General features: G+C 36.1%; 1 protein-coding gene and 1 pseudogene across 1 annotated transcript; both read right to left on the minus strand.

Annotated features, from left to right (window-relative positions):
- Positions 1–5,287: 5,287 nt before the first annotated feature.
- LOC145163602 (protein LAZY 1-like) lies at positions 5,288–6,875 on the minus strand. Its single transcript, XM_079082421.1, has 4 exons — positions 6,798–6,875; positions 5,769–6,305; positions 5,393–5,663; positions 5,288–5,307 (listed from the first exon to the last, which is right to left on the minus strand). The coding sequence occupies exons 1-4, from the start codon at positions 6,873–6,875 to the stop codon at positions 5,288–5,290; spliced, it is 906 nt and encodes a 301-aa protein (XP_078938547.1).
- A 2,655-nt stretch (positions 6,876–9,530) lies between these two features.
- LOC145163603 (F-box/kelch-repeat protein SKIP25 pseudogene) lies at positions 9,531–14,335 on the minus strand (annotated as a pseudogene).
- Positions 14,336–14,720: the final 385 nt, after the last annotated feature.

Genomic DNA, 14,720 nt, shown 5'->3' on the forward strand with positions numbered 1-14,720 from the left:
TACGAATAATATTATAAGAAAAACCTTTTTGTTATTAACATGAATCCTTTATAAAATAATATCTTTTTCTTCATGTTTCATAAGTTCGTTTCCTTAGTTTTGAAAACTGCTTTTGCAAGTTGGTATCTTAACCCTTTTGATAAAACTGATTCCCATATTCGAGGTATATTGAAAATATAATTACTTTAAACAAAATAATATATTTGGGCACAAGATTGCTTGTGCTTTTGCTTGTATTCCCCCTGAAAACATTAAAATTTGGAAAACGTAGGGGTATGAAATCACCTCGAGTGAGTGGCTTGATTGGAGGATCGATACGGGATGTTGAGTGTCAAGTGAAACCTTGAACACGATTGGATCCTATTCAACATGTAATAATACATATAGGAGCCAAATTAGGGTATTTCACTACTAGACATGATATGAAACCACTCTAGGGACTTGGAAACACTTGTACTAAGTGTTAGAACATTATGGGATTGAGTGAGGGAGGTGTACGGCCACCCTATAGGTGTGTACCGCCATGGGTGTACGGCCCATGAGTATACGGCTGTACACTCATGATGGGATGTGTTTTTGAGGTGTTTCCAAGGTTTATACTAGCACCCATGAAGTGTTCTAGGTCCATGTTTGGTTATAGGGTAAGTTTGAGGCCAATAAATATTATCAAAGTGGATTCAAGGCCTTAAGAGGTGTGTACGGCTGTACATAGGGGTGTGCGGCCGTACACCCCTCATGTTCATGCCCAAAATGTCGACTTTAAGGTGCAACAAGGCTAGGGTCATGTCCAACTAGGAGATAGGGGTCAAACTCTCACTTTGGAGAGTCTTTAAGGAGTGTACGGCCCACCTTATGAAGGTGTACGGCCGTGCTCTCTTCAAGACATGAAGAACATGACGAATCTTGCAGAATCAAGGCTTAGATACAGTGGTCTTTCAAGGATAACAAGTTAGAGGATGGATTACTCACGTTGTTGAAGCCTTGGAGGGTTCACGGTTGAACAATACTTAAAAGAGAAGGAGTAGTGTGCAGCCAAGGAGAGAAAGGAATGAAAGAAAGGGGTCTACTCATATATATAGGGGTGGGTGACCCACCACCTTGAGTGTGCGGCCATGGGGTGGGTTGTACGGCCGTACACTCCTCCTAAGAGAGTGTATGACCTAATTTTGTTACCTTACGACTTGATAACTCATCCCTAATCTTAACCTTGATTGTACTTAAGCTTAGAACACTTAAACCAACCCTTAAACGGTGTTAAAAGATAACAGAAACGAGTTTAACATTGGTTGACTTGACTAGATGGAAGTTCCGGGTTGTCACACATTAGTTGGCTACTGATGGGTTTTCTAGGTTATAAAAAAATACATGTAGCGGAAAAACACTTAACCCTTAAGTTCACATGCAACCTAGATTGGATTTATGTTTTCTCTATTGATAGCAATTATCTATGAACATCAAGAAACCCTAAGGGAAGGCTATGAAAATCGAAATTCATATAGATCTAGGGTTACATACCTTTTGATTATTATAGTAAATAATCACACCAGATCCTCTTGAAGTTCCTTGGAAAGCAAGCACCAAAATCTTGAGTGCCTCTAATGGCTCGTACCCAAAACGCTACTAACTAGAAGACTTGAGGAGATAAGAGAAAAAAGAAAATTTTCATCTCTGTAAGATTGATGTGTTTATTTGTATGCACTAGTTTTTGATTTATAAAGTCCTTTCAAATCTCAACTAGTCTTAAACACAAATAGGCAGTGTACCTAGTCGGGAAGTAATATAGTTTAGGGTAAGAAAGGGTGTCAAACACAGGGAACGTGAATGGTTTAGATCAAATAATTCAAATGTTAATTAAATTAATAACCAAAAATGTAAAAATGGTTTTTATTCAAACTAAATTAAACTAATTTTAACGCTCAATTAAACAAACGAAGTAAAGAATAGAATTAAAACAAAAGATAAGAACTACTTCCACTAGAGTATGAATCCCCTAAGTTTTTATGCTTGATTTATTACAAGTGCAATGGATTAATGAATTAATTACCGAATTGTAATATGACTAGTTATCTTGATCGAATTTCCTAGTACTAATAATTAATGAACAACTAAGACAATGATCATGCAATTAGTGAACACATAATTAATTAAATATGTTCGAACTATGAACGATATGATCTAGTGATTTCTCGTAAATGGTCATGACAATCAATATAATCATAGCATGGATATCTATGCTCTCTAACACAGATTAAGTCACCGATTAACATTACCTAACCCTAGGCTTATGATCAAAGTCACAATCATATAAACCTAATGATCATAGATTCACATGATTCAAGTAGATCAAGATAGAATGATCATCTAATCCTAACAATACTCAGCAATAAACAATAAAATTCATAAATCTAACATGAAAAGTAAACCAATCAATCGAACACAAGTAAAAACCAAAGTCAATTAATCCTACTAACGAAATCAAAGCATATCAACGAGGGTTCATCAAGATCTACTGAAACTAAAGGTTTTTACACCATATTCAGTGAACTAAAGCAGAAAAACATCACCAAAAAATTGCGAGACACGATCCCGAAGTGAAATATCGATGTATTAGCGCTTGAATCCTCAAATCCTTGCTCCAATCAACTCTCTAGCTTCAATTTCGACCCTTGGAGGGTTTCTGGACTTCAAAACGAAGTAAAAGTCTCGCATATAGTCCCCAAAGGCTGCACACCGATTAGGGTTGGAAATCCGGTGTTTTTATATATTTTTCGGCTCCACGACATGATAATGGGATTCCTTGTCGCATACGAACTCGTAGACCGACATGGCGACTTATTGGAGGTTTTTTTATTCTCATGTCGTGAGGTAAGAGGTCTCACGTCATGAGAACTGGGAATTCGCATTTGGCACAAAAACATAAGTTGCCCGGAATTTTGTCTGGTTTCCGGAACGTCTTGAATCTTTTCAATTGGACATACGAGTCATGAGATATGTTCAAAACACTAACGAGGGTCAAGTTGCCAACAACATCCTTTTGTGTCTTTTTCAGCTCCGTTCTCCTCCTTTTGCATCCCATATCCCATTTTAACTGTAATTCAACATTTTCAAGTATAATAAGTATCATATATCTAAAAATATAACATTTTAATCAAATATATTAAGATAGTGGTCTAAAATATATAGTTATATAAGGACATATCAGGATACCCCACACTTGTCTTTTGCATGTCCTCAAGCAAACTAGATTGTTATTATGCTATATCAAAACTTCGCCTGCCAACATCACATAGAATAACCCAATTTGAATTCACAAATTATGTCTCGCCTAAATGCATATATTTGTGTCTAGACCCTAATTACTTCCCATGTCCTAAATACTCACAATTCTCATAAACGTTCCCCACTTATTTTGAACAACACTCATTTATGCATCCCTCCGTATACATCCTGAGAAAACTTTGTTAACCTCAAGGTAATTTTTGTTAAGTTCCCAAGCATACATATGATAAAAATAACCTAGAAAGAAAAATTACAATAAATAACCCTTGGATTTTGGCAATTTGCCTTATTTCTTCATTTTCTTCAACTTCTTCATACTTTGCAAATTTTTATTCACTTAACAACTTTTGACAACTTTTTTTTTTTCACAATTGTTTTCATTTTTCTTCCATATCTCACTTTTTTCTCTCAAACTAAAACATACAAGAAAAACATATGCTTAAGTAAGAGAACATAATTTCAACCATTATTGGTTAAATGTATTAGCCTAAAGTGCAACGACTACATAATATTTCCTAGATACATTTAAAGTCATGCACAACATATTATATCCCTCAAACTATACAAGTTCGTGTTTTTGTCTTTTCACTAGAACTGGAAAGACACAAATATACTATAACATATTAGCTTAACTAAACCTTTAAATTCACATTAAATTATCCAATAGAATACTAGCAAACTTAGTTTTGACACAAGCAAAATTTTTAAATTTTCAAGATTTCAAATTAATTGAAATGTTATATGATATGAGAGAGAGAGAGAGAGAGAGAGAGAGAGAGAGAGAGAGAGAGAGAGAGAGAGAGAGAGAGAGAGAGAGAGAGAGAGAGATCACTTGCTGACAGTCCCTTTAGTGGCGACATGAAGCCAATTAATTTTGTTGTTGCCGCGGATGCTCAATTCTACAATTTGTGTGCTTCGTCAAGAGTCAATCATATTCATCCATTGTATTGATCTATCCAACAGCCAAGACACATTTTTGTTAAAACTAATAGGGGTGCAAATGTCTGTCGACACAAATGCTTTAGCCGCGTCACCGCTAATATTCACCGAAATAAGATCCGGAAAATCCCCTCCCCAATTTTTTCAATGTCGCCACAAACCTTTAAAGACGACATTTCATAGTATTAGCGGCAACAAATGATGCCCCTGTTACCTTGATTCCTTGTAGTAGGGGGTGTACACGTCTTTGGATTTACGACAGCTACATGCTTTAGAAAACAAATGGTTTAGGGATCGTGAATGGTGAATGAGTGTCATATCAACTCAAAAAATAAAGTGGTGGAGGTTATAAATACATGTTGTCTCATTCACGCTTCCATACCATGAAACATGTGGAGGCCTGCTTAGGACCAACTTTACTCCAAGTTTAAATTTGTTTTAGTCATAACTTTTTAATTAAGAACCGGTTTCGGCTCGGTCCTCTCATCATTAATTTTTATACATGGCGTACAGGTTAACATAATATTTTCTGGAACCGGCCCGATTGAACCTAGTTAAGGACTAAGTGATTTTCTGTACTAGATTCGCCATTGCCGATAGCGTCCTAGTGAGAGTTTATTAATGATTGCTATAGGGAACTTGAACAACATCACGTTGGCTAAGAAAAGTGTGTGTAGTGAGTGTGTGTAGTGCGATTATCCTAACATCGAGAAACTTCTTTGGTTCAGGCGTGCATATAACACGATTGTAATCGTGTGAACCACGTAAATCCATATGTGTTGCTCTTTTCTTGCATCTTAAGATTGTGTGTGTTTGTTGAAAAAAAATTAACTTTATATGAATCAAGAATCCCTAAAGTACATCAAAATATCACAAGTTCGGTTTTAATATGTGCCGCATAATAGATTATGCTTGAATACATATTGTCTTATTATCACAAGCTAACTCGCTATTATACAAACTCAGACATCTTTTGCCCATGCTTATCAATAGAATAATTCATACATAATAAAATTCTTCCAGGGCAGGATTCAATCGGTGCTGCATCGCATACTGTTTGGTTTGTCATCTACAGTTCTAGAATCAGATCTGATAGGAAATGTCAACAATGAGTGAGATATATATTATAGTGTGGAATTGAATAATAGCAGATAGTGCATGTTCGAATACTTACAGTCTGCATCTGATTTGATCCAACATCCTCTCCTTCCATTAGAATCACTAGCACCACATGGACCCTGAGGCATGTTGCTACTTGTGTTGCTTGCACTCTTTTTAGAAATCTTTTTCTCAGGAAATATACTAATATCTTCCGCAGACAGCATTTGGTTTCTTCTCTTATGTCCCTCCTCGTTGACACAGGTGCCGTTCCTCAAATACTTGGAATGATTTTGAGATTTTGTTGTAGTTTCAGAATGAACTTTCCTATGGAACAGATGTAGGATCTGCAAGTATTACATTAAAGATTAGAGAAATTAATTAATAATTGAACAGTATTCACTATTCAGACATGCAGGGTGATGAGTTGCGTAAAGCTTAAATACATCTACCTTGTGCACTTTCTTATCAACTGAAGCATTATCAATCGTTCCTCCAGACACTCTTCTTCCTCTTAGAATCTTTTTCATCAAGTGGACAGCAGATTTATCAGTGTCTTTCTCCTTCTGCTTTTCTACCCTGTTGCATTTAAGTCCACTATTTTCCTCTGCCATTTTAGTTTTCTGAAACAACTCCCCTAGTGATGTTCTATGTTCTTTCTTTCCTGTAGTTGTTTCCGGCACTACAATTGTTGATCCAAAGAGATAACACTGGAGTAGGCAAGCAACTGGTCCATTTTCATTTTCTTCAGCTTCTAAAGGCTTGCCACTAATTGTGATTGTGCTTCCACAACTGCTTCTTCCAATACTAACGTAACTGTTTCTCCCAGATGAGTCATCTTCTTTTCCTTCAGCATGCAGCACCTTCTCCGACTCATCGTTGATGAACTGCAGTTCATTATCCGTTGCCTCTGTTTCTTTTTCCATAACGTACTCAACTGAGGTGGATAATGTTGGCGTTGCTTGTGGACAATGGATTGTTTTTTGAAGCTTTTTCAATGTGTAGACATATGATAATCAAAGGAACATCTCCTAATTATGCTATAATCACAAACATATCCCTTGTTTATGCCATACAAAGGGAAGAACTCTTCTCCACATATCTGTAGCAAACTCTAGTGGGTTTGTTCTTAAAGGCTGAACGAATGAAGGAAGGTACAGATATTTTTTCAAAAGAACGCATTCTGGTTTATTTTCACCCTCTCAAATGGCGAGTAGTTAACGGAGGGATTGAGAGAGGGGTCGGAGGGGGTGGCGCGGTCATCTCATTATTCCTTAATTTTGAATTAAAAAAAAGGGGACTGATATTTTTTATATATCCACTGATTTTAGAGGAATTTGACAATTATGCCCTTAAGTATATTTTTTAAATGCAGAATTTTAGTAAGCCATTATACCAAACCAAGAACCACGCAAACACCACTGCAGTTCTTCTACGACGCTGCAACAGTCGGCAAACAGTAAGTGATCTACGAATTATGCCTGCAACTTCTTCCTCATCTGCTCAACTTGCTGGTCGTCTCCTTGAACCACAAACAAAGTCCCGTCTCCCGCCACCATTACTTTCACCATAATATGCTATGTTCGTGATGTTCTCTTCGCATAATACGCTCCACTTCTAAAACTCTGTTTCAGATCGATCATCTATACACAAAACAACCAACCTATAATTCAACTCTTTCCCTCACGGGTCTTACTAATCCCAACCAATTTCATTAGATTATTCTAAGACGATTGATAAATTTATTATGGTTTCCTCTTTTATATAAATTCACACTACTCCCCAACCTAAACCATTGCCTGAATCAGAACTTTTGTTCCTCTCCTTTCACTGGAAACATCACTTACAGGCACCGGGAAGCCCAACTACCCAAGGATGAGCTTGCGAGTGGTGATGGATGATTGCAAGGAGTGTAGCTACTTTGAACATTCCTTTGCAAAGTCTTAGGAAATTAAGCTAGAGCCAGCTTGAGGAATTAGAAATCATCGAAGAGTAATTTTAGGATTGGGATTAGCAAATCAGGCTTGCAGGTGGTGGTCGGCACTAGAAAAGACAGAAGAAGTTGGATACGGGGTTAATTTGGATGGGAGATTGAGAGCGAAAGAACTAAGGAAGGAGTTTGCATTTGAGTAACATTTACCGTTTAAATATAAATAAGGGGTATAATTGTCAATTTCATTAAAAAATCAGTGGATTATCTAAAATTGTCCGTGGAAGTATCACTTCCCTAAAAAAAAATACTGTATAAATAAATTGAAAAGGGTACGAAAAATGAAATATGAGTCATGCATAACCTGAATGAAATTAAAATAATGAGTATTGAACATGACTTTTGTCATGTATAGTTATTAAATGTAAATTTTTTTTGGTAATATTGTCACTATAATCCAATCAATTTTTGGTTTAAAATGTCTTTCATGTTATTTTTGGTAATTTAAGGGTATAAACTGTTATTTACGTATTAAAAAAGAAAATGACATATTTCACGAGTAAATCAATGATATGTACACATGATTTTTTTATTGTATTTTTTTTCTGTAAAAGTATAAGTAAGACTGTATTATATATTTTATTAGATAAAAGCATTTAATCTTAAAAGGTTAGGTTAGGGTTCTACAAATTGGTAAGAATATATATACGAAGAAAAGTAAGAAGATATTTAATTTCTCTTTAATAAAATGTTATTTGTCGGTTTAGGACGCTAGATCTTCAAGGGAAATTTGAAGCTTTTGGAACCAAAACAATAAGGGTTATGCTATTGACCGTACTTAAATCAATTTGAATAGAATATCATACGTTTTTTATGGGTTAGTGTTCTTAATGTTTAAATGTCCCTGAAATTGAGTCAAAGAGTTTAGGACCAAACTAGAAATCGATTTCAAATGTTCTTGAAACTGAGTTTAATGTTCTTTAGATATTTTTGTTCTTAATCTTCAAATGTTATTCATATTTAAATGTTCTTCGATGTGTTCCAGATCTACAATCACTAACGGTTCATGTGTTCCAGATCTACAAGAATTTCGAGGGATACAATGTGTTCCATATCTGCAACGACTTAGATTTCAAATGCTCAACCAAAATGTCCATGTCGATTGTTCTTGCTATCGATTTTTGTTCTTGAAATCATATTGTTCTGGGTTAATGTTGTTGAATTAAATTTTTGGTCCAGGATTCTTTAAATACATTTTTGTAGAACTTTGTTCTTGAAATCATATTGTTTTTATTTTAGGCTTTTTGTGTTTGATATCAATTTTTGTTATATGTTAATGTTCTTGAAATCCATTTTTTGTTTGCGGTTTTATTTTGATGGTGTTTTTGAAACCTTGTTCATGGTCATTGTTGATAGTTGGGAGATGGATGATGTTGGTGGGTAATGGTGGTAGTTGAAGGTGGTTGTTGAATGTTGATAGTTGGGAGATGGATGGTGTTGGTGGCTAATAGTGGTAGTTGAAGATGGTGTTAGGTGGTTTTTTTTTAATGTTTTTCAAATGACTAAAAACTAGTTGACTGTTCTGCCAACCTTCATAATCTTTATATTAATAAAATCTAATAATAATAATTTTAGGATATTTGAAAATATGTAATAAAAAGAAAAAGACACATGGACAACATGTCAACGCGATGTGGGTAACTCTTACGACTAAAATGCAACATGACATGTCATGTAAATCTTGCAACCGGCTATTCTCTTCTGCATTTAGACTACCAAAATAACATAAACAACCTTTTAAACAAAAAGTAAAAAGTTAGTTGAGAACTATAATGATGTTATCCCTTATTTTTAGACAAAACTTCAAAAATGGTCCCTGTGGTTTTTGAAAATATCAAGTTTAATCCCTAAGTTCAAAAAACCTCACAGATGGTCCTGTGGTTTCAAAACTTTTAACATTTGGTCCTTCCGGCTCACTCCGTTAGCATTTCACCGTTAAGTAAGGGGCATTTTTTTCATTTTACTACCCGGTGACCATTTATGAGGATTTCTATTACTTTTTTAAAAAATAATAATAAATAAATAAATAAAATTTAATATGCAAAGGGTCTCTCTCTCTCTCTCTCTCTCTCTCTCTCTCTCTCTCTCTCTCTCTCTCTCTCTCTCTCTCTCTCTCTCTCTCTCTCTCTCTCTCTCTCTCTCTCTCTCTCTCTCTCCAACACAAATAAGGGTCCCTGGGTAGTCAAAGTGATCTTCTCACAGACGGTTGCTCGGTCGGTGGATTCTATACAGTTTCCGGCAATTGAAACTCCGGCAAACACATCCTCGGCATAATATGAAGAACCAAGATTTCATGTCCTGCAGGGGTTTCCACAACCCACAACCGCGGCGGCGTGGCCATCACATCCACCACTAAAATCCCTACGTCCTTTTCACACGCAACACACACTTTACCACCCCCGGCGGCAACGTACTCCGCCCCTTTTAGCCTCTTATCTTCCATAACCTCCGACCAGTCATCCCTATCGTTATTGTATCTTTTCAATATACCTCTTGATTCATCCACCACGTATAGCGTCTCTTCATCCATCGATGTCGCCGGCCCTTTCCAACCACCTAACATCCCTTCCGTCATCGCCACCCACTCATCGGAATCCACATCGTAAACAAACCCTTGTTTTGCACAATCACCTTTCACGTTTACCATACAAAGTTTTCCTCTCCATCCGACGGCGTCGATGGCTTCTCTACAAAGCTTGGAATCTCTTAAAGATCGCATCTCTTTCCAAACCCCATCAGGATCTATTTGTTTTCTATAAGAAGATTCAATCTTTCATAGCACCCATTTCTCCACCGACCGAGCAACTGTCTGTGTGTAGTGAGAACCAATTCCACTAGCAAAAATTTAATAGCGTGAAGAGATCTTCGATCATCAGAAAGTCAAAGTGATTGAAAAAGTAATAGAAAACCTCATAAATGGTCCCTCGGTAGTGAAATGGCAAAAATGCCCCTTACTTAACGGTGAAATGCTAACGGAGTGAGCCGGAATGACCAAATGTTAAAAGTTTTGAAACCACAGGGACCATCTGTGAGGTTTTTTGAACTTAGGGATTAAACTTGATATTTTCGAAAATCACAGGGACCATTTTTGAAGTTTTGTCCTTATTTTTATGACTATCATCTTCTTCTTCATTATTGTTATTGTTATTATTATTATTATTATTATTATTATTATTATTATTGTTTGTGCTTGTGCATGTGTAGTAATAACAATGGTGTTAATAATAATAATACTAATAATAATAGTAATAATAATAATAATTCAAACTAATATGGAATAATTTTACTCAATAAAAACACAAAATGCTAACACTAATAATAATATTATTAATACAAGAAAAAACATCGTAAATGGTCCCTTTGGTTTTCCAAAATCTGAAGTTTAGTCCCCGTGGTTTAAAAACGTCATAGATGGTCTCTGTGCTTTCAAAACTTTTGACGTTTGGTCTTTATTGCTAACTCTGTTAAGTTTCTCCGTTAACTAAAATGCATTTTCGTCTTTTCACAATCACAAGGACCATTTATGATGATTTCTTTTATTTAAAAAAAAGTTAAATAATATGCAAAAAGGGGGTCCCATCTCTCTTCTCTCTCTCTCTCTCTCTCTCTCTCTCTCTCTCTCTCTCTCTCTCTCTCTCTCTCTAAAAACCACTCGATCTCCTCCGCCTAATTCCACCGTCACCACCCATATCTCTGCATTTTTTTGTGAGACAACCAACAAACCACCGTACCTCCAAGATGCCTAACTCGATCATTCTCTCTAAAAACCACTCGATCTCTCTCCAACCCAATTATCAACAAAATAGAAAAATTAAGAGTAAATTACACAAATGGTCCCTATGGTTTAGGTTAATTTGCGTGTTTGGTCCCTAACTTATTTTTTTAACTCGGAAGGTCCCTACTGTTTGATTTTGTTACGTTCATGGTCTCTATCTTACCTAAAAAGACTATTTTTGAATTTGATTTTTTAATTTAGTTGAATAAACACACCTCCAACCCCACCCCCTCACTTTATCTTATATAACTTGCTATTTTTCCCTATTTAAATAATAGTTTTTTTAGGTAAGACAGGGACCAAACGTCTAATAAAAACAAACAGTAGGGACCAAGCGCATAACAAAAACAAACAATAGGGACCTTCCGAGTTAAAAAAATAAGTTAGGGATCAAACATGCAAATTACCCCAAACTGTAGGGACCATTCGTGTAATTTACTCAAATATTAATTCATTTCTCTAATTAACAAAAGCTTGTTTGTTAATCTCTTCAATTTCAAACCTTCATCCCTACACTTCCCCTGTTATCTGTTGGATTTCATATACTAAGTTATGGCTGAATCGTCGTGCATTCATTCATAATAAATTATCAGACGAGCTATGCACATAAAGTGTTCGGTGAAATGACAGAACCAAAACATTGCCCTGTTGCAATCACCTACAAATCAAAGATAAATTGATGGTGTCTTCGGTTCTCTTACCGATTTCATGAAAACCTCAGAGGTTAAATCCTTTGGAACATTAACATCTTCTGGTATGAGTACCGGTTATTGCCATCGTCTTCTTCAATTGAGAGTAGAGGCACACATCGATGCATCTGGTGAAAGGCTTTAGCAAACAGGGTTGCTCATTTTTTCTAGCTCTTTTCCATGGAGTCAAAGCTATGGCGGTAAGATAGCCAACGGAAGAGATGAAGAAGCAGACCCAAACGAAGACGTCTTCTCCAACTCAGGCACCGAATGAACATTATGACTTTAATTTACACATATGCAACTCGATTAAAGGAACGACAAAGATCCTTGAAAGCTATGATTTGTCTAAGATAGGAAAAGAGTTAGTTGCGATTGACCAGATGGAATGAGGGACAACAAACAAGCAGACGATGTAAGAGAGGAAAGGGGTTAACAATGCTTGTGGTTCTAAACATCTGATGACATTAATTGGGATTGAGTTGTAGATCTGATATATATATATATATATATATATATATATATATATATATATATATATATATATATATATATATATATATATATATATATATATATATATATATATATATAGAGAGAGAGAGAGAGAGAGAGACCGTTTGTTTATTATTTTCTTTTTTTATTTATTTTTAAAAAAGAGAAAAAACATCATAAATGGTCCCTATGATCGTGAAAAGACGAAAATGCCCTTTAGTTAACGGAGAAACTTAACGGAGTTAGCAATAAGGATCAATCGTCAAAAGTTTTGAAAGCACAAGGACCATCTATGACGTTTTTAAACCACGAGGACTAAACTTCAGATTTTGGGAAACCACATAGACCATTTATGATGTTTTTTCTTAATACAATAATGATAATAATGATAATGATTATATATAAAATGTTTCGGAGTTAAATATTCACTTGTGTCAAAGGGTAAAGTGTATTTTTTATTATTTTTTGGAGTAATTAATAGTGTGTATATATATATATATATATATATATATATATATATATATATATATATATATATATATATATATATATATATATATATATTAAAAATGTCTAGGAACAGTGAACTATGTATATTTTTTGGCAGAAATGGTCCTCCATCTATATCTACTTTTACAATTCCGTCCTGTTTCTTTTAGGGGTATATTTTGCCATTTTTTATATTGTGTGTCCACGTGCTTTTGCCTCACCGCTTTCTCAACCAGTCGTCTCTTCACTACATGTCCTCCCCATGATACACCGCCTCTAAGATAGAATACCAGTATTCCACGTATTATCACCCAGTCTATCTTCCTCTTCTACCTTCCACTTCCTTCCACCGCTTCCATTTTCCTTTTCTAAACTGAGTTGCCCTTACACTTTCTCACCGTCTACACAACGCCACTGTTCCACATCGCAGTTTCCACCGCTTCTTTTCTTACTTCCCAATCCTTCCACCCATCTCTCTAAAATATCCCCACCTGACGGTCTCCACCTCTTACTTCCTACATATGATCCACCTTCTCTCTTCTTAAACTCCGGTCATCTGTTGACAATTCCTCCTAATCGTCCACTTTCAATTACTCCTAATCATCCAATGCCTTAGACGGTCGACACCGTCTCAGCCCTGCTTTGCCTTCACTTCCACCAACGTCCCTGGGATTTCCATTGCCGGCCCATCGACACCTCATCGGCTTCTCCTTCTCCACGTCTCACCGTTGTCTTGCTCCCTAGGAACAATATCTATACCAAAATCCATCCACTGGTTATCCACCACATCCTCCTTCTTCCAGTTCCTTCCATATAGTTCCTCCTACCGAATTCTTTCAACTAAATATCCTCAATCTCCTTTTCCTATTTTCAGTTCGCTTCAATCCCGTTATCGGTTCTGATTTTATGAACAAACAGCTTCCATTTTTTTAACCTCAGTCTATGTGTGATTGTTGTACCTAGGAAACTCGGGGAGCTACTACATCTTTGTTTCTAGGGTTTGCGATCTGTTGGTATTTTTTTTAGAAGCGATCAGAAAAGGTGATATTTTCTCATCGGTCGATTAAACCCACCTATGGTAAGTCTTTAACCAGGGAAGGTGCCTACCCAATTATTATCCTTTAATTTTGTCATACAATTTATGTAACAGGAATCATTACTCATCAAGGTACTGTAAAAAAGGGAGAAATGGTTTGTGCACCAAAGGTGTTCGAAAAAATGTTACGAATCGTTGGGTTGGTTGGAAAGGTAACCATTCAACCCTAACAGATTTCATATATGGATTGGGTTTTTATTGTTCATATTTGGATTGGGTATCAATTACAATTTCAGTCGCGCTTTGATCCTGGGTTCAAGAAATATTTAATCACCCAGGTAATGCTTCCCTTTTTTGTGTTTGGCTTTTTCATTCAACACCTCATCTTTACTCTCTCCCACCACTGCTCTCAATTTTAGGCCTTTATGGTTCTTTTGTATAGCCTCGAAGGCGATGACTAGATGGCCAGAAGTGTCGTTCGTTGAGCTGGAGATGGGCCCAAATGGGATGCAAAATTTTATGTGACCGTGGACGACAATGTCCATGTCAATTTGGGTCTAAACGTGTTCAGATGTCAATTGTGAATGAGGTATGTCTGGAGTTCCTGCTGTTTTCCCTCCATTTATGGTGTTCATGTGTTTGGTCATTGAATAATTGATTTGAAGTCATATATGTGTTTAGAAGATGTTCAGGATTCTTCGTACATGATTCAAAAACATTGGTATGAATATATTAGATTAGTGATGAAGTAGAAGTCTTGATCTTGAATTAGGGTTTCAAATTACAGCGCGGACTCGTCGAGTCCACCCTTTCCGACTCGTCGAGTCCGTTCATTAATCCAGTCAGCACACGCGATCCTACTCGACGAGTCTACGCCTCAACTCGTCGAGTCCCTCCCTTTTACTCAAAAGAATAAATGATCAAACATAA

The sequence above is a fragment of the Lactuca virosa genome, chromosome 3, assembly GCF_052849685.1.
Source record: "Lactuca virosa cultivar CGN04683 chromosome 3, Lactuca_virosa_CGN04683_v6, whole genome shotgun sequence".
NCBI lineage: Eukaryota > Viridiplantae > Streptophyta > Magnoliopsida > Asterales > Asteraceae > Lactuca > Lactuca virosa.